Raw genomic sequence first — 24337 nt, 5'->3', positions numbered from 1 at the left:
TCAATGCAAAGATTTAACCACAAACCGAAAAGGCAAAACACAATTAAAAAACAAAACACAAAAAATGCTGCTCTTAAGCGAAGGACTTCCAGGCTGGAAAGAGCTTTTTGAGCGCGCAAGCTTTTCTTTCAAAATTGCCAGTGACTAAAAATGCAGCAGCGACCGTGTTGCTGCCACAGTTCAGCTCGAGCTGCGGGCGCGCTCGGTCGGCAGTTTATTGATTGTGCGGCAAAGCGCGGCAAAGACAGACAGACAGAGAGAGAGAGTTGTTGCAGCCAACGCTGAAGCGGAAACGGAAGTGCAGCAACAGCAACATAAACTGTACAAACTGTTGCTTGGCTTTGGTTTCTAGTTGCAAGTGTCGTAACGCAATTAAGACAATTACCAAAGTTAACTTTTTTGTGCAATTAGCAAACAAGTTTTGCCAACTCCAAAAAGAGTCAAAAATGGTAAACATAAAAAGAAAATGTGTGTGTGATTTTCAACAGTAAGACTGTGTGTGTGTGTGTGTTGTGTATGTGTGAGTCTGGTGTTAAGCTGCGATTTGACATGTTGATTTATGAGCTGCCTCGCACTCTTTCTCTCATTCCCACACTCTGCCCTACTACCTCACTGCACCGTCCTCCTGCTCACCCTGGTTGGTTAACTTTAGCTGGGATTAGGCTTGTGTCTATGCTGTGGCACTTGTTGCGCTTAATGCCTTCTTCCGCTGCTTCTGCTTCCTGCCTCACACAGGACACTTGTTTAATTGCTAATCCTCGCGACACAAACTTGCGACACCAGACGCCTCTAATTATACCTGGCCGCCCCTAACTCACACCTCATCCTCCCCCTCACCCACCACACCAACCACTCACCCCTCAACTTAAATGACGCATTTAAAAGCAAATTGTTGGGGGGTTTTTGGGGGCAAAAAGCAACTGTTTCTCCACTTAATATGCCATCAACATGAGATTTGCGCAAATGGCGCTCGCGCCAAGAATTATGTGTTGCAATAAAATCGATGGGCAGCTGAGGGGGCCAACTGAGGGGGTGTAGTGGTTAAGGCGGGGGTGGTGCTTGGCCAAGTGGCCAGGCCTGTTCTAATAACTAAGTTGCGAACGTGACTTTTGGCCTAACAATTCTAATTTGAACTGACCAGCAGATGTAGTGTTGAACGTTCTGGTTCAATTGGGTGAAGTAGTTCACTAGTTCATTTGAATTATATTTAATATGATTTAGGTTATTTAATGGACTTTTCGGTTGGTGTTCATCTTTCATATCAGCTGACAAAGCTTAGAGTTATGCACATTTGTCCATTCTTGAACATTCAAAATTGCATATTTTTAGTTTAAGTCAAGAATAGTTCTCTGATTCAGCAGCTGATTTATATATGAATTAAGTGATATTTATATAAGTAAAACATTAATTTTGTATGTGTTGCATGGTGTTGAGTCAGAAATTGGTTAATTGTTTATTTGTTTAATATATATTCTTATTGCAATTTGCAAATAATGAACAAGAAAGTGATTCAAAACACCGATTGGACAACTTGAGTGGTAATCAGGTAACTAGTTCAGTCGATCAATAAGTTCAATTGAACTTAATCGGAGCGATTTGTTGCAACACTCACCGATGGTTTTGCACTCTGGTCTGCGCCACTAAATAGACTACACTTTCTTAACGCTTCTGGTATATTGTTTGATCCTAAGTGTTTTATGGACTTTTCTTGTTTATGCTTTAGCTATACCAATGCACACAAACAGACACACACATACACACACACACATTAGCACACACACGTACATCAGCTAAAACACACACTTGGTTATAGACGCATTTATTTTTACAACAAACGCTAATTCTGCCAGCCAAGTGCTGGTCAGAGGCGCAACTAAATGGGGCAGGTGGGGAGAATGGGGACAATTTGTGGTGGCTGGGATAATATTTATGTTTGCTTAGTGTGTGTGTGTGTGTGTGTGTGTATGTGTGTGTGAGTAAGTGTATGGGTGTTAAATGTGTGCTTAACGGGTGCGGGCATGTAATTAAGCAAAGTTTACTTAAAAGGGTTGTCCACTAAAAAGCAGCAGGCAAAACTAGCTGAAAAGAAGCCACAAGTTAATGACTATGTAGAAATGCAGTCGGGTTCATTATACGCCGTAAATGCCACACTCAGAAAAACAAATTGCCGGGTATTAAGTAAATGAGAAAGTTTTTCTTCAGCTTGGAATTCATTTCTAAATGTAAGAAAATATTTTTCTTAAAATTAGATTGGTTTGCCTTAAGTCCACAATCTCAAAAATATGGTGTTCTATTCTTAAGAAATGTTTTCTATTTATTAAGAAATGAATTTGCATAAAGTAGAAATGTAAATCCTAAATCTTACATGGATTTTTATAAACATTGTAAAGTGTTTGCATATGTCGAAGCATAAATAACTAACGTTTAATAATAATACCAAAGCAGCTACTATAAAAGGTACAAAACAACAAACAACATACACAAATAAGCATAAAATTGCATACCCTGGTTTCTAGAAAGTCTTTAGCAATGTGCTTTCCGAATAATAAGATTAGTTACCCTTGGCGTCAAATTGTTAAAAATCAGGGCAATTTTGTTTTTAGTGTAGAATATGAGCTTGAGGGATGTTGTATATATAATAACACAGGGCACACAAAAGTTGATCGGTGCAGGTCAGCGGCATTTGAACCTTTTGCTGGATACCCAACTAGTTCACATGCTACAACTCGTAATACGCATACAAATTACATTTGTGAGTCAGTCGGAGTTGAGTTAAGTTGAGTTGAGTCCTTCAAATATGCAAATCCCTTTATCACACTCACCCTTTGTGCTTGCGGCTGGCTCCTTTGTCTGCACCGGAATCCTGTGCAATCCGAATTAAATCAGTTTCAGTTGGTTTTGGTTTTGGGCCCTGAGGTTATTTTCTGTCAAATCGTATGCAAAACTCTGATACACTTCATTCGCAACTACAATAGCTCTATTAATATATACAAGCTATGCTATTTTTGCCATGCTTTAAAGGCTTATTTATCTGCTCGCTCGCTCAACATTCTTTCTTTTGCTCGCGTTTTCTGAGAAATTTGCTTAATGCGGCTAAAAACCTTTGCTTTGTGGCTTAAAGGTCAAAGCAATGAACTCAAATGTTGAGGCAAAAATTTGGTTTAATCAGTTGATTGCTGTTAGCATTTTTAGAAGAGTAATTCTTTTGATTATTTGTTGTTAACATTTTTGGAAAAGTAATTCTTTTGATTATTTGCTGCTACGATTTTTGCTTTTAAAATAATTATTTTTTCATCTGCTGAGGGTTAAATATAAAATAGAAAAATACGACTGTATAAACTCTCTTTAGACTTTTACACCCCACAAGAAAATACTGAATCGACCTTAGCAACTTGGGCAACACAATAAATTTTGTTACTTTGCATGAGTTTTATTTTATTTTTTTGTTGGGTTAACTGTTGCTTCATTTTTTTAGGCAGCAACAGAAATCGGATTGGCTGATTGATTGATGGACCGATTGTCCGATTGCCATAGCAAATTAACTTTTTATAGGAGCCAAAGTCAGGGCTGAATATCCTTCGAAAATGTTGCAATTATGTTTGAAACATATAAGCGGCTTCTATTTTAAAATCCATTCGGCTGCCTTTTTCAATTCAGAGAAACACAATGCCATAAGCCACAAATCTGTTGATGGAACTGGAGTGGGGGTGGGTGTGTGTGTGGGTTGGCTACAACATTCATGCATAGACAATACACACATAAGGGCCAAATAGAAATCCGAACCGAAGACCAGTTGAATGAGAGATGGCAGATGAGAGCCGGGTTTAGTTAGGGCTTGGGTATTTCTTTCACGGATGTATTGCTGTTGTTGTTGTTGTTGTGCTGCTCAAGCCAAGACCAAAACCGTTGTCCATGACGATATTCTATTCAAACATTTTTATTATTATTATTCTCTGCATGTCGCAATTGTGCACCTTCTACGCCTCCGTTGTAGCTCAGCCAGGCCAAGTTCCGTGTTTTCCAGGCATTGCTCAGCATTTACTTTGACCGGGTGTCGATTATAACTATGACGTAAACTACAATTAAGAGTTGTACAAAAAGATAAATAACAAAGGTGCTGCGTCTATTTTTCAGCTATAAAATATATATATATATACCATAAAATATATCCAGTTACATACACTTATTATACTAGACGAATATTTTGCCTTTTTAGCTATAAAAAGAATATAATCTTCCTTGAACTTATTACCCTCATTGTTATACATAAGTCAGTTTTCAGCTATAAAAAATAGATCTGCTCTAAAAGAAATATTCTTGTCTTCTTATTATGCTATTCGCCTGTGTTACCTTTAACAAAAAGGTAATTTGCAAGCTATAAACATATATACATGCTATGCTCTATATTCATATTATTAAATATTAAAAACACTTCTTTAAATAAAAGGAAAAACTTGCCACAAATTGGTTTCCTATTAAGTTGGAGCGAGAAGCAGCTTTTCTTATTTTTCCAGAGAATTTGTAAAAGATTTTCAGCTATCGTCTGAAAAGTACTTTAAAGATTTTAAATATTCAAAAGCATATTTTCGACAAAAGAAGCGAAATATTTTCTTTACTACACATGTTTCTTATTTATGACTGCAGAAAGTTGGGCTTTAAGCTGTCAAATAAAACTGAGCCATAATTTATAATGAGTTGATTTTCTGACAGGTTAACTTTGCTGAATAAGAAAACACAGACTGAAAATTTGCTAGTAGACAAATTTAACAGCAGTTGTTCTATAAAGAAAATTATCAGTTGTTTGCTTATACAGTTATAACTGTTATGTTTAACATGCGAACAGAGATCTTACCATAAAAACAGTTGTTTGCTTCTGCCACTCAACAATTAAAATTCGCTTAGCTTATGCACACACACACACACACACACTCCTAATACACATACACACATAGTCCCAGTGAGGGTGTTAAAATAACAACAGGTACCATAAAAACACCAATACTTATACATATATATATATATATAGGTATATATAGGTATATATATATGTATGTATTCAGTGTTTGCATTCATATTATTTGCTTAACAATATGAACACGTATAAGTGCTTTGTTGTGTGGGATTGTCTGTGTATAGGTATGTGTGTGTGAGCCTGTGGGTGTCCCACTATTTGTATAGCGCTCAATATATACATATAGTTACAATAGATATTATAGCGAGAGATGGCCAGGTGGCAAAAGCACTGCGAATAGCAACAGTTGGGATTCCAGCTACGAGCGGTGCGGACAGTAAAAAAAAAAACCAAACCAGGAGCTGAACAGGACTGCCACCCAACTATCTACAGCTGGATGACAATAAAATGAGACACTAGATTTGCACATGTAAGTGACATGCCAATTTTATGGAAAGAGGTTTGTTTTTGTATACCCTGTAAACATCTGAGCCGTAAAATGAGGCAGCAGAGAACTGTGCAAGTTATTAAAAGAAGCTTACTCAGTGAAGAAGATGGATTAGTTGATGAAAAGTCTTTCGAAAGTCTTTTCCACTTATGTAATATGATCATATAAGGAATATATGCCTATACCATAATATCAACTTAGAGTTTTGTATATTTGTCCAAGTTTCCTTAAACCTCAAATTAAAAGGGAGCTTAGTTAAACGAAGAGGAAGTCTTCAAGGATTAGTTGATAACAATCAGATATATACGATCTGCATATATGGAATATAAACCTATTCCATAATAAGTATTTAGAGTTTTCATATTTTTCCAACTTGCAGAACTTTCCAAGCGAGGAGCAAAGCCAAATAAAAGTGTAATTTAATTCCCAAAAATAAATCCCTGAATTTTACTACTTGCTACGTTTGTATTCGACAGCTATCCCTTGCAGGGTATTACTTGTTGTAATACTTGTACTCAACTATATCTGTTTTTGTTATCATTGGGACACACAGACAGTCATAAAAGTAGAGTACAAATTGTTTTCGTATCGTCGTCTTGGCGCAACAATCAAAACAAAATCAATTAACATCTGGCCTCCAGAACTTTTCCTCGTTTTCTTTTGCCTTTCAACTGGAAAATGCTCAACACAATTTCGACACATTACCTGCTGACTGAAAAAAAAAACTGAGTAACTTTATCGAGGCATCTGAGTCAGACGCAGTCGCTGACTTGGATCAAGTTGAACAAACTGCTGCAAAAGTGCTTCGTAGCAGAGTTCTTCAACAAATCTTTTGTAGCCAATACACAAAAGTTGTGCGAGTGTATGTGTGTGTGTGTGTGTTAGATTATGTGTGCCTGAGTGTGTGTAAGTTGACAGTTTGTTAAGCCAAAGCCAGGTGAAAGACAAACATTAACTTTTTAGACACGGCGAGCGAAAAGAACTGTTGCATGCTACACGGCTAAGGAGAAGCATGCAACAAAAACGCTTCGTCAGTGTCGCCTTGGGCAAATGGCTGGGTGTGCAAAGGGTGTGGCAAACTGGGGGCTGGCCACAGCCACTTGTGCGGCTGTCAACTTAAAGCGAGATGAACGCACATTTAATAACAATTTGCTGGCACACACATAAACCCAGTGAATATGCTAATCACGGGTTGCAACCGACCAAGGGATACTCTCGGAAGAGAGCTTAAATAAAATACTTAAACAAGATTTGTATTCATATTAATTTATGTTTATTAAATGTATATAACTAAAATATACATCAAACGATGATTAAGAAAACCATATTTCTTTTGGCAAAATGATGTCTGTAGAAAATCTTGTCGGGCTCTTTTTAAGGGGTTATTTTTAAACTGAATTTCGAACCGGAGTAGAGATTCTAACTGTAAATGTTGGATTGTTCTAAAAGTCAAACCAATATCATGTTTGATCCGATAAATTTCGAGTACAAAATATGTTTCCAAATTAAAATGCTGTATTAATCTAGATGGCAAACTATGATCAGAAAGACATCGTTTATGAAAATCGTATTGATTTTCAAAAAGTTATGGCAATATGATAATTGTAGTATATACTCACTTATCACTTCGAAACAGAGTAAAAGCAGCGCATACACAGAAATGCCTGGGTTTGGCTGCAAGGCTTTCACGCTGATTTATGGGCGTGGCAGTCTGTGAAATTGTGCTGGAACCTTTTATGGGTTTTTGCTTGCTTTTATTGTAGTTTTCATTATTTTATTAAATAAAGATAAAACCATAAATTATGTTAGTGTGTGTGTGTGTCTGCGGCTGTGTCTGCATGTGTTTTTGTGAGTGTTGAGTAATGACCCGTGATATTTACACATGAGTGACTTTCAACTTACAGCAGCGACAGCAACAGCAGCCGGAGCAGCAGGAGTAAGGTTAACCTGAGCCCCGATCCCCGCCAGAAATTGGTAGATATGGCACAGCAGCAGCACAGCTGGGATGGCGGCGATGCCTCTGGTTATGGCAGCAGCAACCATGGACATCCACGCACACACACACAAACACACTCGCATGGACATGGCCACAAGACACCAGCGCGAGCTGTCAGCAATCCGTTGCCATATAAAGGAGCCACACCCAAATCGCCAAGGTGAGTTCGTTATCAATGTGAAGTTATTTACTTATTTATTGAATGCCAGCTCAACATCAAAAATATAAACAGTAAAAAAGAAATTAAATTATATTAAATTAAAATAAAATTCAATATTTATATTATTCCTTTTATAAAAGTTCAATATTTAAATGTTAATTAAAAGAGAATAACAAATATTTATATTATTTCTGGGGGTATTTCAATGCAAAATGGCTCAACTTTTTTTGTTGCATGCGAAAAAATTATCCATTTAACTGGGTTATTAATGATAGAAATTGTTGAATTGATTACATGCTAAAGTATATTGTAATCATTACAGAGTACTCAAAAAGGTTCACAATTAATAGAACAGTGCTTAAGCAAGAGTGCGAAGAAATAACAGCAAGGTCTAGAGCGAAAAGAAAAATTAATTTATAATAAGGGTGTAAATAATAAGGGTTAAGTTCCTTTGGCCAATGCTTAATAAAATCAAAAACTTGTAAGGCTTTGTGGAAAGTGAATTAAAGGGTTCTTTTTTATCTAATGTTTAACTCAGATTGAATGCCTTTTGTAGTAAAACCGATGTACGAGAAACTGTTGTGATCCTAGTGACACAAAAAATATACGAGATACTTGAGACATAAGATAGTTCCCCATATCACTTATTGTTCTTAAAATTTCTTGGTTGTTCGAAATAAATGAAGATTTGTAACTGTGGAGTGTTCTCAAGATAACAATGAAGGCAACAACTCAATCTACTAATAGTAAACATAAAATGTAATTAAATATACAAAACAAAATAATAAACAACATAATAAAAAAAATATAAAAAGATTATCAAAATCAATAGCTGACCAAGTTGAGAGAAGATTTGCAATAAATCTATAAAAAGAGTTGATCAAGCATAGCCACGACTATTTCTAACTCTTTCAGAAGCTACCATCCGGCACCGCCTTCGGTGTATGCCACGCCCACGCAAACGGGCTACAGCTATGGCTACGACAGCTATGAGCCGCCCCGGAGTCCAAAGATAACGACAAGCTACGCGAACGATAGCTGTGATGAGCCGAGCATCTCGACGCCTTCCTCCTACTACCAGACACCCAACTCGGGCTCTACGGATGACTCCGCCTCGCTGCTGAGTGGCCATGGTATGACGCGGAGTCCCAAATCTCCGTGTCAGTTTGTATTCGATGCCGTCAGTCCGGGTGGCGGCGACACTGAGCCATCGGGCATGAGCCGAAAATTTGAATACTATGAGCCCATCTCACCGGACGATGGCTCGCTGTACTATGAACCGCCGAGTTCGCCCCGACGACAGGGCTCCAAGAAGCTAATGCGATCGGAGCAAGTGCCTCATGTGACCACAACGGGAGCGAATGGAAAACGGCGTCGCGATGAATGGGAATTGCCCGTAATAACCAAAATCGATGCACGCTGTCTGAATGCAGTCGCAGAAAGAGCCAATTACGGTGCAGGTGGTGCAGGTAGTGCAAGTGGTGCAGGCTGTGCGTCTGCTGGTGGTGGTGGTTACTACAACGTTAAGCGTGACTCTTGCGTCACGGAGTGCACACAGCTGTCGATGGAATCGGCGGACACGCAGCCGACACAGCACACAAACACAACTACAACGAGCTTTAGCTATACGGACACAGATGCCGGCACAGTGACCACGAGTGATTTGCAACAGTTGCAGCGTCAGCGTCGACATGCCATCAACATCACCTCGAATCCGGGCTATCAGGTGTTGCACAGTTCCCACTCCACACTGGATCGCACCTGTTCGGATAGTGTGGTGTCGTTGCGCTATCGGAAGTCAACCAGTGATCTCACCCAGGATGCGGAGCATGAGTTGAGCGGCTGTAAGCCGTCAAAGCCGAAACGGGATCAGGTTGAGTATAAGCCACGGCGGCGAGGCAGCTCCAAGGGCGGCCTGGCCTATTTGGCTAGTCGTCGCAGTTCGCGTGAGTCGATGAAGAGCGCCTGCTCGAATGCTTCCATTTTCTCCAACGATGACATCGGTCCGTTGGCCTTCCAGAGCTCAAATCGCGGTCGACAACGTCGCACCTCCAATTTTCTAGAGTTGCCAGGTGAGTGTGGGCGAGTCAGGCATTAAATCCATCATCTCTCCGTCCAATCCCTCAACAGTACCTGATCACATTCGCCCGCGTGTGTGCTCACTGCCGGAACGGCCGTATAATCCACGGGCCAGCGATGATCTCTATCGTCTGCGTCACTTCTCCATCAGCAAGGGCAACGTAGTCAATTGTGGAGATTCGATTATATCGAGACGTTCCCGCAGCAATACCAGCGTCAATTCCACCAATAGTCGGGCGAGTGAGCGTTCACCCTTCGAGGGTAGCTGCTGTGGTGGTGCCTATGCAAATGTAGATTCGCTGCCCGCCTCACCGGATGAGTCGGATAACATGGATCCACCGCCGCCGGCTCGCTATCGTGTCGTCATGTTGGGCGACGCGGGTGTGGGAAAGACAGCACTCGTTAATCAATTTATGACATCGGAATATATGCACACATACGATGCAAGTCTGGGTAAGTGAATAATCCTGGCGAGCAGCAAACAGTTTCTCCTTGTTTGTGCCTGCTATCCTTTTTTGAAAGCTGGAACCTATGCGTGTAAGCTGATCCATATACCGATCCCATGCCGCCTAGTTTCCACTTGCGTCTATAGAGTTTTAATTCTAATCCGAGTTTTAGACGATGAGTTCGGCGAGAAGACGGTCAGCGTTCTGCTCGACGATGAGGAATCCGAAATGGTTTTTATCGACCATCCCAGTGTGGAGATGAGTGTGGAGAATTCACTGTCCACGTACGAGCCGCACGGCTGTGTTATCGTCTTCTCCGTGGTGGACAAGGGCTCCTTTCGCATTGCCGAGGAGATTATCAACTATTTGTGGCAGGAGAACTACACCAAGGATAAGGCCGTCATACTTGTGGGCAACAAGGCTGACTTGGCTCGTGCTCGGCTTATCACGTCACAGGGTGAGTAATGGTTTCGGATTGGTGTTGTGGTTGCACCAACTGGAGATGCGTGTTTGTCGTGCTTTGAAATCGAATCGGCTTATTTATGTAGTAAAAGATACTTTGAGTACTTAAAAGTTGCACTTGAAAGAACCAATTAATTAACTAATTTTCTAGCCCCTACGGTTTTTATTGATATACTTTATTCCTAGACGATGAGAATAATTTAATTTTTTTCTTTCACAACTTTCTTGATGAAATTTTATTGATACCATTTTTTTCGATCTGAAAATAGGCTTTAAAGCAATTCAGTTTTTATACGTTGCCATAACGAAACCGTGTACGGAAATCAATTAGGAACCAATTCATAAACTTTACCGGAATCCTAATACACTTATGTACCGGAACCGGAACTTCAAAACAATTCGGTTTGAACCCTGTTTAATAACGACTTTGACACGTGTTCATCGCTAGGTGTAAGAATGTTTGGGACTGGTTGTTTCTGGTTCGTTTGCCATGTCTTAATTATGATTTCTCATTTCTCAATTTCTCGTTTCTCGTTTCATGTTTCATATTTCACTTTTGGCCAAACAATTCAAACAACAACACACATATATACAGAGGGCAAAACGTTGGCCGCCTCACGCGATGCCAAATTTATTGAGACGTCCAGTGGAATTCAGCACAATGTCGATGAGCTGCTCGTCGGGATACTGAAGCAGGTAAGACCAGAAGGATGGTTGTGATATGGTTAAGGGTGGATTGGCTTTGCGGCTATTTAGGTTTAGGTGCGAAATACACGCAACTCATTGATGCATGCGAAAATTGTGCAGGAAATAACTAAAATGGATTTGTGGCTAAAATGGGTTGTGGGTTGTGGATGGTTACGCATCGTTACACTAATTAATGAAAATTGAGTCGACACGGCTAGACGGCCGGACGTCTAGTTAATGTTATTAAAACTGGCACACTCAGAAAAATATATCCCTATTTTATTTATATATTTAGGGCAAGCCTTTCTAATTTGTAGTCACTTTTGTACTTCACATTAACAAATCTTCCATAAAATCAAGAAAAATGTATTAATTTTCAGCGTGATTTTCTAAAATTGATGGTGACTTTTTTGTTGAGTGTAGAAGTCTCACATTTTCCCCTCTAACACTTACAATTTCTTTGCAGATGCGTCTGAAGGAGAAACGCGAACAGAAAGCGACCTCATCGAAGATGAAAACCTCGCGAACCCACATCTCGCTGCATCTGGCCAAGGAAATCCTACAAAAAATATGCCTTAGCGACATTTCCAAATCGAAAAGCTGTGAAAATCTTCACGTGCTGTAAAACAAAAGAAGTCAAGAATAAATAAAAATAGAGTCCACCACCAAAAAACAAAAGTGCTACAAATCAAATAGCCAAAAAACAAAACAAAAAAAAATGAGAAAACCCAGAGCTAAACAAAAATTATTTTGCTAGCATTTTAGAAGAAAAAAAATTATATACACATCAAGTACATATGTACCTCCAGCCCAGATATATATATAAGTATATATATATATTATATAGCCAATGCTCAGCTTGCATTAAAACTGTTTTGATGTTCTCTTTTTAAAGGCATTTTTACGAGTATTATAAACATATACAAATTATTATGAATGTTGAGACAAAAAACCAAAAAAAAAAAAACCCAAATTATTACAGCCAATTTGCGTGTGCGATATATAGACCCATAGTATGAGTATGTGTATGTGTGTGAGTGTATGGCTTAAGAAAGTTGAGAGCAAACACTTTGCAAAAGATGTTGTCAAATGTTGTGGCAGACGAAACGCACTCAAATTCTCGGCGGTTTAGGGCTCATCTTTTTTAGGTGTCTGTAAAACTTGACAAGCACTTGAGCAAACTTTAATTGTGTTTCAACAATTTTTCTTATTAGCTGATTTGTCTGTCATAGGGCTGGCATTACTTTGACACGCAAATGAGAAAATATATCCAAATCATATTACTTGTACGAAAAACACTTCTCAGAGTTAGAAATGGGGAGATAATTTACTGGGTTGAAGTTAAAAATGAATGCTTATCAATTTCTAAGCAAATAAGTGTGCTGTAGTAGAGAGCTCTCGACTAGCAGCTAACCGGAAACAGTTTTTAAATACAAAGTAGGCTGACATTCATTTCAATATGAAAATAAGTTTTGGTGCCCACAATATTATTAGATATCAGTTTGTTTAATATGATTTATGATTATACGATCTACAATTCTTACAGTTATCGATAAAATTAAATAAATTTGCGTCTGGTACTCCATTCCAATTCCAATTTAAAGTTTCCAGCTCTTATAATCTAAGAGATTTATACGGATGGTCAGACAAACCGATGGACACGGCTAGATCGACCCGATCAAGATTATATATACCTTATTGGGTCGTAGAAGCGTCATTCTGCTCTGCATACATATGCTTTTCCATACCGTTATCGCAATTTTGAATAAGTTCAAAAGTGTTTTGGTTTTGTGAATGATTTGAAATCAGAGAGATTGGCATTCGAAGCAATGTTCTAATAAATTCCAGGAACTTTTTTGACCCAGCTGCCGAGATGTGATTGACTTTTGGCTCCCACACTGCGCTCCAAGACACAAGCCACCTTTTCTCACATAGTACGTCGCAGTTATTGAATGTGGCATGTGCCTGGTGCGGTCAGGCCCCTATTGAGATTTAATGATAGTGGGCTATTTGTTTATGGTGAACGCTCTGATTATGATTAGAGCCCCAGACACACAGTTATCGGCAAGAGTCGAGCGTCTGGCCTTGGCATAGCCTCCAGTTTCTGGCACCTACATATTTGGGTTGTGTCTCAGGCCTCGCTGATAAGTCAAAGAATATTCGAGGGGAAAGAGTATTTTTTAATTGTCGCTCACACATACATACATATCATAATTTGTACGCATTAATATTAAATTGTATAATTGTATATTTCTATGTGTTCCATGCAATGCAAACAGTAAAAACAACATTTTAAATTCAATAATGTGCTGTCAATTTTTTTCTAAAATGAATGAAAGTAAAAAGAAAATCAACAAATATGCTTAAAGTATATATAATCCAGCAACCGAACAACTATATAAATGTTATAAGATATTTTACATTTTTAAGTGTGTATTTAACTATAACTTGTAGCTGTATATTTATGGTTAAAAGCTCCTTTGAGTAACTTAGATGACAAGCTTAAGATATACATACATATATACATATAAATATATATTTTCAAAAAAGCGCCAAATATATCAAACAAAAAAAATCACTTGAGACTTGGTAGCTAAACAAAGAAAAATAAAAAGAAAAAAACAAACAAATAAAAACACACACAAATTGAAATCTCTTCCAAATCAAGAAAACAAATGCAAAATGAAACTCATATCGGAATGACTGTTAAATGTTGACTGTTGTTTATTAGCTAAGCCTATAAAATGTTACAAAGTAAACAAAAAAACTCTAGATATCTATACATACAATCCAAATATATATATATATATTTATGTAATTCTCTTTTAGAATATCTAAATGCGAACAAGTATTTACACTGCTGTTTCACAAGAAAAAACAACTGTAACTCTAAACTCTATAAGCTGAGAAGTCTATTTTTAGGTATTAACGGTACCTGTACACACACAAACACACACAGATCATACTATTTTCATTTGCGAGAGTCGAACTTACACACTGAACCGGCAAGGACTTTGGCTTTTGTTTACCCTTCGCTCACAGCATTCTCGAGAGCACTTTATCTTAGAGGCAAACAAATATACTACACACACACACACACACACACACACACACACACACACACACACACAACACACACAATCAAGACACACTACACTAGACGACTGCAATGCTTCAACTCTCATGTTTATTCGACTGCAGCTGGAAAATAAAAAACATATAAAATAAAAAAACATACGAAAAAGTTTCGCCTTGCTCAACTTTTAATTTGCAGCGGTAAACTTTTACCACAACTCAAACAAAAAACAAACACTAAAAACAAAATAAAAAATATACAAAATATATATGTGAAAATAAATAAGCAAACGAGTAAATCAATATGTATATACTTTTATATATATATATATATAAATGTGTAGGCCAGGCGTATACGCAATCTATATCGCTTTAAATTTGATTTACGCAAACCAAAAAAAAAAAAAACAAGAAAGAAAGAAAAAGAAAATCTCTCTCGCTAAGCATAAATTCAAATCAAAGCAAACTCAAATGCCCACCGAATTTATTGTGTACTCTAACACACATACATACCTACATATACGTATAGGTATGTGTTAGTGTATGTGTATGTGAATATAACTAAAAAGAACATTTAAACAATTGTCTAAGTATTCAATTAACTATGTAGGATTTTATTGTGCTATCATAAAAGAGGGCCAAGCTCACAATCAAAGTGACAGCGAGCAGCGCAGAGAGAAGCGCAGCGCGAAGCATTGCGAGAATTGGTATTGGTTTTGTACGAGACAGAAAATACTATAAAATATATAAAAAATATATATTGATAAGAAAAAAAAAGAAAAGGAAGCATCGTTACTTCTCTAAATATAAATGATGTTGGAGAGAGAAGAAAAGAGCTTCTCACTTTTCTAAATGCTTTGCAGTAAGAAGTAAAATAAGCAGCAAAGCATGATGCATAGGATAAAAAAGGATAACAAAAATTTATATTTTAGAAGGAAGTACTTTTCTACTATTTTTGCTTCTTGGTAAGTAAAAACTACGATATTTGATGCGAATGCTGCAATGAAGTTAAGCATCTCTCCAAAACGAGAAGCGTAACGAAATGGTGATGATGAAATCCAATACACAACACAAATCACAGAGAGAAAAGTACGACATTTGATGCGATAAGCACAGCACAAGTTGTAATTAACTCCAGCTTGAGCATAAAAAAATACGAATTTTTTTGTAATCACAGTTAGAGACGCATAAGCTGTAATTAACTTCAGCTTTTCTATAAAGCGAGCAGCATCACGAAATGCGGTAGTTCTTTTTTAATGATGAGCTTCCATTAAATCACAGATAGCTTCCTCAAACATTTAGCTTCTCTATTCGCTTCTCGCTGCCACTCTTGACTCAAGCAAAAGGGTATGCCCCTGTACATACATACAAATATATATATATGTATATATATTTTTCCACTGTAAACTGTGCAACAAATCAAATCTTGGCATAAGCACTACACTAAAAGAAAAAATGTAAATTTTAAAATACGATAACGGTTTTTGTAGCGCCGTTTGTCTGTCAATTTTGTGTCAACAACAACAATTTCAACGATTTTCGCTTGTCGAATATTGTGATGAGATATCAAATAGAATGGCGGCGCCATTATAAATTCAACAAAATGTGCTGATATCACATTGATGATGATGATAATGAAGATGATGATGATGATGAGTCTGCAGAAAGCAAGAATACAGAACAAACACGATTCGAGGCCAACTGACAAAAACTAAAAAGATAAACATTGAGATAAAATGCAATTTGTTATTGTTATTGTTGGTCGATGTTTCTCTCTCTGTCTCTATCTATCTATCTATCTGTCACACTCTCACTATATAAGCATAATAAAGGACAAGGCCAAAAAAAAATGTGTGTGTGTTTTATTTTGAGGGTGTGTGTGTGTGTGTGAGCTTGTGTGGTGTGTGTTAAGTGAGGAAGCACGTGCACATCCTGCCCACTCATGCGACTGCCGCTTAGCTCAGCTGTTGCCGCACTTGCGGCTCATTAACAGCGGCCACAGAACGCGCCACACGACAACAAGTGGCAAGTTGTGAACTTTAGGGATTCTCAGAGTCTGGGAGTCTTCGAGTCCACTTTTCAGCTGACAGAAAAACGCGTTAAGTGACTGTTGTCAATCACAGTCTGAGTCTGGATCCGGAGTCTGAGTTGGAGTCTGAATCTGATTCCGTGGGCAGCAGCATTGCCGGATTATTCGCTTCACTGAATCTGCCTGCGAAAATCTCTCGCATTGATTTCCCGCACTCATTCTCTCTCTCTCTCTCTCTCTCTCTCATACCCTCTCCATTTTACCCTCCCTTTCTCTATCTGTCTTTAACTTTGCCTGTCTCTCTGTCTGGTTCTGTTTTCACTTTGCGCGAATCAATCAAGCGCAAAACTTGCATAATTAACTTAAAGTTGACAATGCGCGAGAATGCCTGAGGACTCAGTCGCCCAGCACTTGGCTGATTGATGTGGCAATGTGGCAACTGAGGCGCACCAAATGACATGGCAACCAATATACAAAGAACAGGCAATCTGCGTTAGAGATGAGCCCAAGTGGAATTTAAGGGACCTGATAAGCGTGAATGAAATTGCAAAAGATGATTTAATGAAGTAAGTAATATAAATCAAATAACACATATTTAAATAGTAACTGGAATCACATTAGGGATTCAAACAAATCAAATAGATCTGATATACAATGAAGAATGAACAGTTCTTGTATTATAGAAGAAGATTTTGATCAAGTAAGTAACTTCTAGTTGCATTAAAATATTTCCTAAATGCTTTAAGTATGTTACACTTCAGGCTTTCATATATTTTAAATATGCTATATAGAAAACCGCAAAATACAACAAATATGAATTCGTGCTGACATCCTGTAGGCCTCTGATTTTGTTTCACAAATTTGGCTGTCTGCAGCAGCCTTTCATAATAATAAGCCCTGTTGATGCCTGTTGAGTCCTATTAATGCCTGTTAAGTCCTGTTTCAGTTCTCCATACACCAAATCCGATTTAGATTGTGTGTGTAAGAGTAGACCTAATGTGGAGTTGTGCCTGCTCATCACTAAATCCTGCCAATGTTGTGAGTTTTTGTCTCTGATCTCTATCGCCACCTGCTGGAGCTGTTGCTCCTGCTACTCCCGCTCCTGCTCCCAGCTCCTGCTCCTGCTGTCATTTCCTACTCCTGCTCGCACTTCCTGTTCCTGCTCCATTTTGCGAACTTTCGGGGCTCATCATTTTAATGAGCTTATTTCATTATGTTTAACGCGCAGCAACCTTTGGCCTGACGCACAGGACTCACTGGGGGCGTCGCAAGGACTTAATATACAAATTGCAGCGCCATTTTGTATCTTCTTTTGCTGTGTGGCTGTGTTTTAGCTTCATCGTATTTTGCTGTCATTTACAATTAAGTTGGTTGTTTGCAGGACTCTGGCCAAATAAAACTAATTTAAAGTTCAATAAAGTATATATCCAGGATATATATACTCGCTGGCCCCACTGTCCGATGTCCTTTAATCAAGGACCTAAGCAAACAGCGCAAAACAAATATTGGCATACTTTAAATAATTTATGAAAATAACGCAACGTCATTGGAAAATGAGAGGGACGCGTCGAGGGAGTATTCAAGGTGTTTTGTGCCCTTTCCTATCTCTCTCAATCTCTCCATCCGTCTCTTTCTCTTTTTTACGCTCCTCTTTTGCGGTGTCGTAATCGTAATTGAGCAAGTGCGTCGAGTTCCGTTTAGGGGGTGGCAGGCAGGCATCCCAGGCATCCCAGGCGCACCCTTAAATCCTGCTCAAACACACACAAATCGATTAAGAACTTAACAAGGATTACGCCTGGATAACAGAGCCAGCTTAATATGCCGCACAACACAAAAGGGAAGCGCCCAATTAAAGCCAAATCACCTCAAGACGAGCCCAGACAAGACAAGACGAGTCGAGACAATCACAATCAATGTGAAATCGAGCAGGTGCTGCTGTCAAACCAAAGTAGACCAGACCTCAAGATTAATAATGTCCCTGACATGACATCATAAAGCAGCCATAGCTAATGGAACTACTAGCTTTAATATATTAAGTCAATTCCAATCAGTTTCCATTAGCATTTACTCCACACCCTAGAAGTATGCAACATTTTTTCTTAATATAAAACTTTTTGAAATTTGATGGTAGGGAAAACTAGCTTTATATAAATAAGTTTATTTTTAGTAACTAGAAAAATATGTAGAATTTGAACAATTTTTTCATCAAATTTCAATTAATATTAAAACGGAACCAGCTTACTAAAAAAAAAGGTTGTTGAAGAACCATAACAAAAACTATAACAATAATTCTCTTCTCCTCTTCTCTTCAATTTCTTGCAATTTAAAACGAAACCTGTTAGGCCTAAGCAGGCATCTACCTAATGTTATTCTATTCTTTAACACGCATTTCAATTTTTATTTATATTTGATTTTGTTTTTTTTAGCAGTTCTAAAATTTTATCTAAGTATTTGGTGTAGATTAAAAAGCTTTGAAGATTTTGTAGTTAAGGCAAATAACGGCATAAGCTGCAATCGTAAACCCTTCTAGCGGATTAAATGCCCGTCATCGTTAACACCCCTCCTCACCCCCCTGAAGCGTTTGAGTGAAGGGATCAAAAAGGATGCCAGCCAGGGCATTCAAACATTTTATAGAGAGCAAGCTGTTTACATAGCTCTTTATCAGTGTGTCAGATTGCCTATGTCTATGTGTCCGAGTGAGTGTGTGTGTGTGTGCAGTCACTACACACGCTCAGACATTCTGTCTGGCCATCCAATGATTCCCACTGCCCCTGCACCTACACACACACACACACACAAACTGGCATTGGAGAGCGACAAAGTCTTATGAAGAAATATATATTTGCACTTGGGGCTCATAACCAAATAAGCTTACAATTTTTGTTTTTAAAGCATATTTTTTACATTTTCTGCGCGCAAATTGCCAACAAACGAAAAACAGCTAAAAAGAACCCAAACAAAACAAAAAACGTACAACCTACGTACAGAGAGAGACAGAAAGAGGGGAAGTTGGAGCAGAGGTGGGCTGCCAAAGTCATGAAACTGGAATTTGCAGAATGAAACTTTAAGCAATGTATAAAATGAAATTTAAATAACGATTTATAGCCTTTGAAGTATGATTATTTGTACAGACGACGGAGGCCGCTACGGAGGCGGCAAATAAAACAACTGACGTCACAATGGGACAAACACGACAAGGATAGCGAATAGATAACGCTCTAAAATCAAAATATTAACTGCAATAAATGTTGCCAGCTGTTCAAAATTAATTTAAATACGTTGTGCATAAATAAATATAGTATAAATATAAATATTTTGTTTTCAAAGTATACTGATACATTAAGTTTTTATTTATATACTTTATAAAACCGTTTCTCGAACGACTTGAATACATAACTCTATCGATAAGTTTCCCCACAAGTCGCTTGCTAAGTTTCCCCACAAGTCGCTTGCTAGTTGAAGCCTAGTTGCATATTAAGCTTTGCGGTACAACGCAAATCGATAGCACTATCGATTAACATATTCACGCGTGACTTATCGTAACAGGTGATCCGCCATTTTGAGTTAATATACACCTTGCTGAGAGTGAGATCGAGATCAATAGATCAATGAAGCTGCAAATTTGTTTTTGTTTATGCCAAGCTTAGCTCAGCTAGGAGAGAGAGAAAGAGAGAGAGTGACAGCAGTGTATGCAAATAGCTGCAGGCATCGCTTACACATTTCTTTTTATTTATTTTCTTATCTAGTATATGTGCAAAGTATTTTAAATAGTTGATGTGCTCAACTGGCGGTTTTTTCTCTTGATTATGGCTAGCACGGGCAAAATAAAGGCCAAATTTGTAATGCGTTCAAACAGACAAACAGACAGGCGATGGGCAGGCAAACACAGCGCAATGGAGAGAGGGAGGCAGAGGTGTGGATGAGAGCGTGCCTTGTGTCTGCCTGTGTGTGCGTGTGCTCGTGTTGTCAAAATCAAATACAGTTAGGCCGTAGGGAGAGCGCCCGAGAGAGCGAGAGAGAGACAGAGATATATATATGTAGGGATAGGGATTGGTGGCCAATCAGACCTGGGGCCAGGCCAGTTTGCTGTCACTGTCGATGCCGCGTGCTTAAAAGCAATGCCATGAAATTGCTTTTTGCCAAAGGTAACGGTTACCAGCAACAAGTGAGACACTCTGTGTCTGTGTGTCTGTTTGTGTGTGCTCGGTGTGTGGCTGGGTGGTGAAAAGGAAATGAGAAAAGGTTGTTGCTGGCTTCCTTTTGGCGTCCATTTGCTGTGTGCGCTTTTGTAAAATTAGCGTAGCAATGAGGAAACAGGAACAGGAACTTTGCCGTCGCATTGTTTATGCCTTGGCGTCGATTCAGAAATACCAGCCGCAAATGCAGCATGTAAGCGGCATAAGTCAAAAGCCACCTCCCCCCTCACCCCTCGCCCAACATAAATTACAAGAGGAATTTAGATTGTTACCTAGCGCAACGGATGTCCTTCAAGGAAGAAAGATATGCAGAAAAGAAACTAAAATGTTTAAGAACATTGACAAAATAATCTCTTAAAGTAAGCAAATAGGTTGGTCGAGGGAGGAGGGATGAGGGGCAGACAATAAACAGACGCTAAATGGACGCCATTTTGTTGTTGTTGCTGTTTTACAGCTAAATGCCAAAACGCCATTTTCACAAAACTTTGCCCCGAAAGTCAACAGACGATGACGAAACACAAGAAGAAGAAGAAGAGGAGAAGCAGATGCAGAGACGCAGGCAAAGTATAAAAGTCAAAGGCAATCCCAGGCAGCAAAAACCGTTACCTAACGCTAGTTGTTGTTGCTGTTGTTGTTACTGCTGTTTGTGTTGCAGCTTTATCAACGCCCTTCGCAGGCGAACACACACTTGTTGAGCATTAGGTATACACAGGAGTGGAGCGAGGAGGAATTGAAGAGATGAGTAAGAACAACAATAAAACGGCAACAGTAACAGCAACAACAAGAGTGATACAAAAGTGACAAAGAAATTGAAATTCTGTCAATGTGTGCTGGGTGTGGGTGCAAAAACAGATAGCGTCTGTTGCTGTATACCCTGTAAATGTACGTGAGGAGTCTTTAATACTAATTGTTTGAAATGTTGAGAAAAATATTTGCCCAACAAAGTATGCTTTATAATTTTACGAAGGTATTTCTGAAGTTTTTTTATTTAAACTTACTCCATATTTAAACCTTATTTAAATTTGAAAACACCATTTTTATAGATTTTAGTTAAAATTACTCTATCTTAATACTCTATTTAAATTTGAAGAGACAATTTTGACAGGAATTCGCTTATAAATTCAATAAAACAGGGCATCTTGCTGTCGGGAATGCTATTCGACATTCTCTTTTTTGCATGTGCGCGTGTGACCTTTATGGCTTTCGATTGTGTGCTACCGAATGTTGGTGTGTGATGGGGGGGGGGGGGGTGTGAGGGGGGGAAACCAATGACAAAACTTCGTTATCAAACCCACTGCAGACAGACAGAGATAGACAGAGACACAGGCAGACAGGCAGACAGATCTGGTCACACTCAGACAGTCACATACGTAATGCAGTTGGCAACGCTAAATTAGAACAAAGAGAAGCCGAAAATGAAATTGAAAAACAACTGCAACTGCAAATTTTGGCCTTCAAGCAGACAACCACAAAAACTTCTTGTGGAAAATTCGGCAATCAAATTTGGTTGTCAGCTGTGCGCTGCAACTGCAGCTGTGGCCTATGCGAAAAATATCACGCGCCAAAAGCGCAATTCCCCACTCCCCCTTCCCCCTTCCCTTCACACGCACATGCAATTTGCGCGCTATTTATTCTTTTTTCCCCTTCGTCATTTTTGCTATTGGTCTTCGTTGATTTTTGCAGTTTTTGCAGCACGACAGCTGGCGCTGCTGTAGTGTTGAACGGTAATAAACATTAACTGTTTAACTCTGCCTGCGTGAGTGTGGCAGAGTATATATGTATATAATATATGTATATATATGCGTGTTGTTGTGTGTGCTGGCCATTTGAGCTTCATTTATGCAAATTTGTCGCGAATTTTTTCAATATGCGCCTCGGACACGGACATTGTTTTATGAAGTGCGTAAAATGACATAATGAATACACACACAAACGCAGGCACACACACATAAAACCAAATGCAAATATAAATGATGTGTGTGTGAGTGAGTGTTCTGCTCTTGGATTTAATTTTCCAGCGAATTAGTTTCTGAGCTGATTTCTAATACCCTGTTGAACATAAACATATGTAAGACTGCTTATAAAACAAATTGGTAAAACAAGCTTGTTAAAGAAATGTAAATATTTAATAGATAAAGCCTTGAATATTGATAGACGTATCCTTAGTATGGAATTCCTCCAAAAAAGTTGAATTTTGATTTGGATTCTGCTTTACAATGGGTGAATAAGATAAAAATAATAATAATAATATTAATAAAAATATTAACAATAGTAATAATAATAATTATAATTAATCAATCAAATATGGCAGTTTCATTTTCCGTTTGACGCCCTGCTCAAAGTATACAAGTCACTGATTCAATTTCTTTTGCCTCCAATCTATACACATATCTATCTATAACTCGTATCTATTCTCGCTTTGAGTTCACCTCACAGCTGTCTACAGGTCATCTGCTAGTCGCGTACTCCCCACTAGCTCAACTCCTGCTCGTTTCTATGTATATTCTGTTTAATGACTGCAACTCGAGAGGACATTTTTCCCATTTGCATAATGAGCGAGTTTGTTCCCGGTTGTTGTTGTTGTTGTCAACATAAAATGATATCTGATTTCGAGCATGAATTGAATGCTTGATTATGCATTCAACGGATGCAACTGAGGTCCAGCCAGGTCCAATGAGATTACAGATGCCCAGCTTAAAGATAAATAGCTGTGAATCGATGGAAAATTGTTAAATTACAAAATGTATGTTTCTCTGACATATACGAAAGTTCTTTCTGCTGATTAAACTTTTTGCGCAAAAGTAAAAGCCAATAAAAAAAAGAGAAGGGAAACAAATGAGAATTCATCCTTCGTCAACAGTTGTCAGTCAAGGCAAGGAAGAAATAAATAAAAAAGTCAAGTCAAGAGTTCAAGAGCATTAAACGGATTTCAATTTTCATCGGCAATTGAGGGAGTTATATTTTATTGCGAGAATGGGATACAATTCTGCTGATTCATTGCTTCAAAATCGATAATATTTGATTTGCATCTAACAATATGAAATCTCTTTAACACACACGAATCTATGTCGTCTTCAAAATATATATATGGTAACAAGATTGAATGGCTTTCTTAGGCACGCTTAAGTTTAAATACCCTTGCAGAAGGAAGTAAAGCTACAGATAAATATAAGAAACCGATTGATTTAATGGAAGATATATAGTATATAGTATGTGCAAATTTAAGAAGCATAATACTACGCATATTAGGCAAGTTTAGTGTGGATATCTTGGTAAACAACAAGTTTTTCATATAAGCACTAAACTTCTGATCGACTATTCCTCTGCCAGCTATATAATATAGTAATACGATATTAAGTAGTTTTATCAAAATGTGAGTAGTATAACATACATAACACGATATAGTAATTCTGCATACAAATATATAAGTACCTACAGCAAAAAGTCGATTATATTTGTCAGGTTTCATCAAGATAGCTTTAAAACTAAGGGACTATATCGAAGCAGCTGGCGATGCAAATGAATATTATATATATGGAGTATATATCTTAATCTTATCGGCGTCATCTCCTTCAAAGCATTGCATGCTCCACAACAAAATAAAATTTTAACATGTCCTTAATCGATGTTGTTCATGTTGCATTCAACATTGCTTAACCCAAATTATATTTATGGCTGAGCTTTGATTAATTATTCCACTCAAAACATGTTGCCTGATGGCATTTGGCCAAGACTTAATGGCCACATTTGAATGCAATTTAAGCTAAAACTGCTGCTGCTGTTGCTGCTGCTGCTGAGTTCCCGATGC

The 24337-nt window shown here is 38.2% G+C and overlaps 1 protein-coding gene across 2 annotated transcripts; it reads left to right on the top strand.

Annotated features, from left to right (window-relative positions):
• The first annotated feature begins 179 nt into the window (after positions 1-179).
• LOC6568836 lies at positions 180-13535 on the top strand. Of its 2 annotated transcripts, none has more exons than XM_001995059.2 (7): positions 180-449; positions 7304-7555; positions 8471-9627; positions 9686-10087; positions 10253-10537; positions 11138-11238; positions 11696-13535. In XM_001995059.2, the coding sequence occupies exons 2-7, from the start codon at positions 7380-7382 to the stop codon at positions 11852-11854; spliced, it is 2280 nt and encodes a 759-aa protein (XP_001995095.1). In that variant the 5' UTR covers positions 180-449; positions 7304-7379; the 3' UTR covers positions 11855-13535. The 2 variants fall into 2 exon arrangements, with proteins under 2 accessions (XP_001995095.1, XP_032597053.1); XM_032741162.2 differs by having other exon boundaries at positions 10247-10537; positions 11696-11889.
• The last annotated feature ends 10802 nt before the right edge of the window (positions 13536-24337 follow it).

The sequence above is a fragment of the Drosophila grimshawi genome, unplaced genomic scaffold, assembly GCF_018153295.1.
Source record: "Drosophila grimshawi isolate 15287-2541.00 unplaced genomic scaffold, ASM1815329v1 contig_1367, whole genome shotgun sequence".
Classification (NCBI taxonomy): domain Eukaryota; kingdom Metazoa; phylum Arthropoda; class Insecta; order Diptera; family Drosophilidae; genus Drosophila; species Drosophila grimshawi.
This window is presented reverse-complemented; position numbering and strand designations above follow the sequence as displayed.

Coding starts and splice junctions, on each gene's coding strand:
- LOC6568836 (XM_032741162.2), top strand. CDS start 7,380: ATGGCACAGCAGCAGCACAGCTGGGATGGCGGCGATGCCTCTGGTTAT. Junction 10,088..10,246: donor CACATACGATGCAAGTCTGG/GTAAGTGAATAA, acceptor TTCTAATCCGAG/TTTTAGACGATGAGTTCGGC. Junction 11,239..11,695: donor TCGTCGGGATACTGAAGCAG/GTAAGACCAGAA, acceptor ATTTCTTTGCAG/ATGCGTCTGAAGGAGAAACG.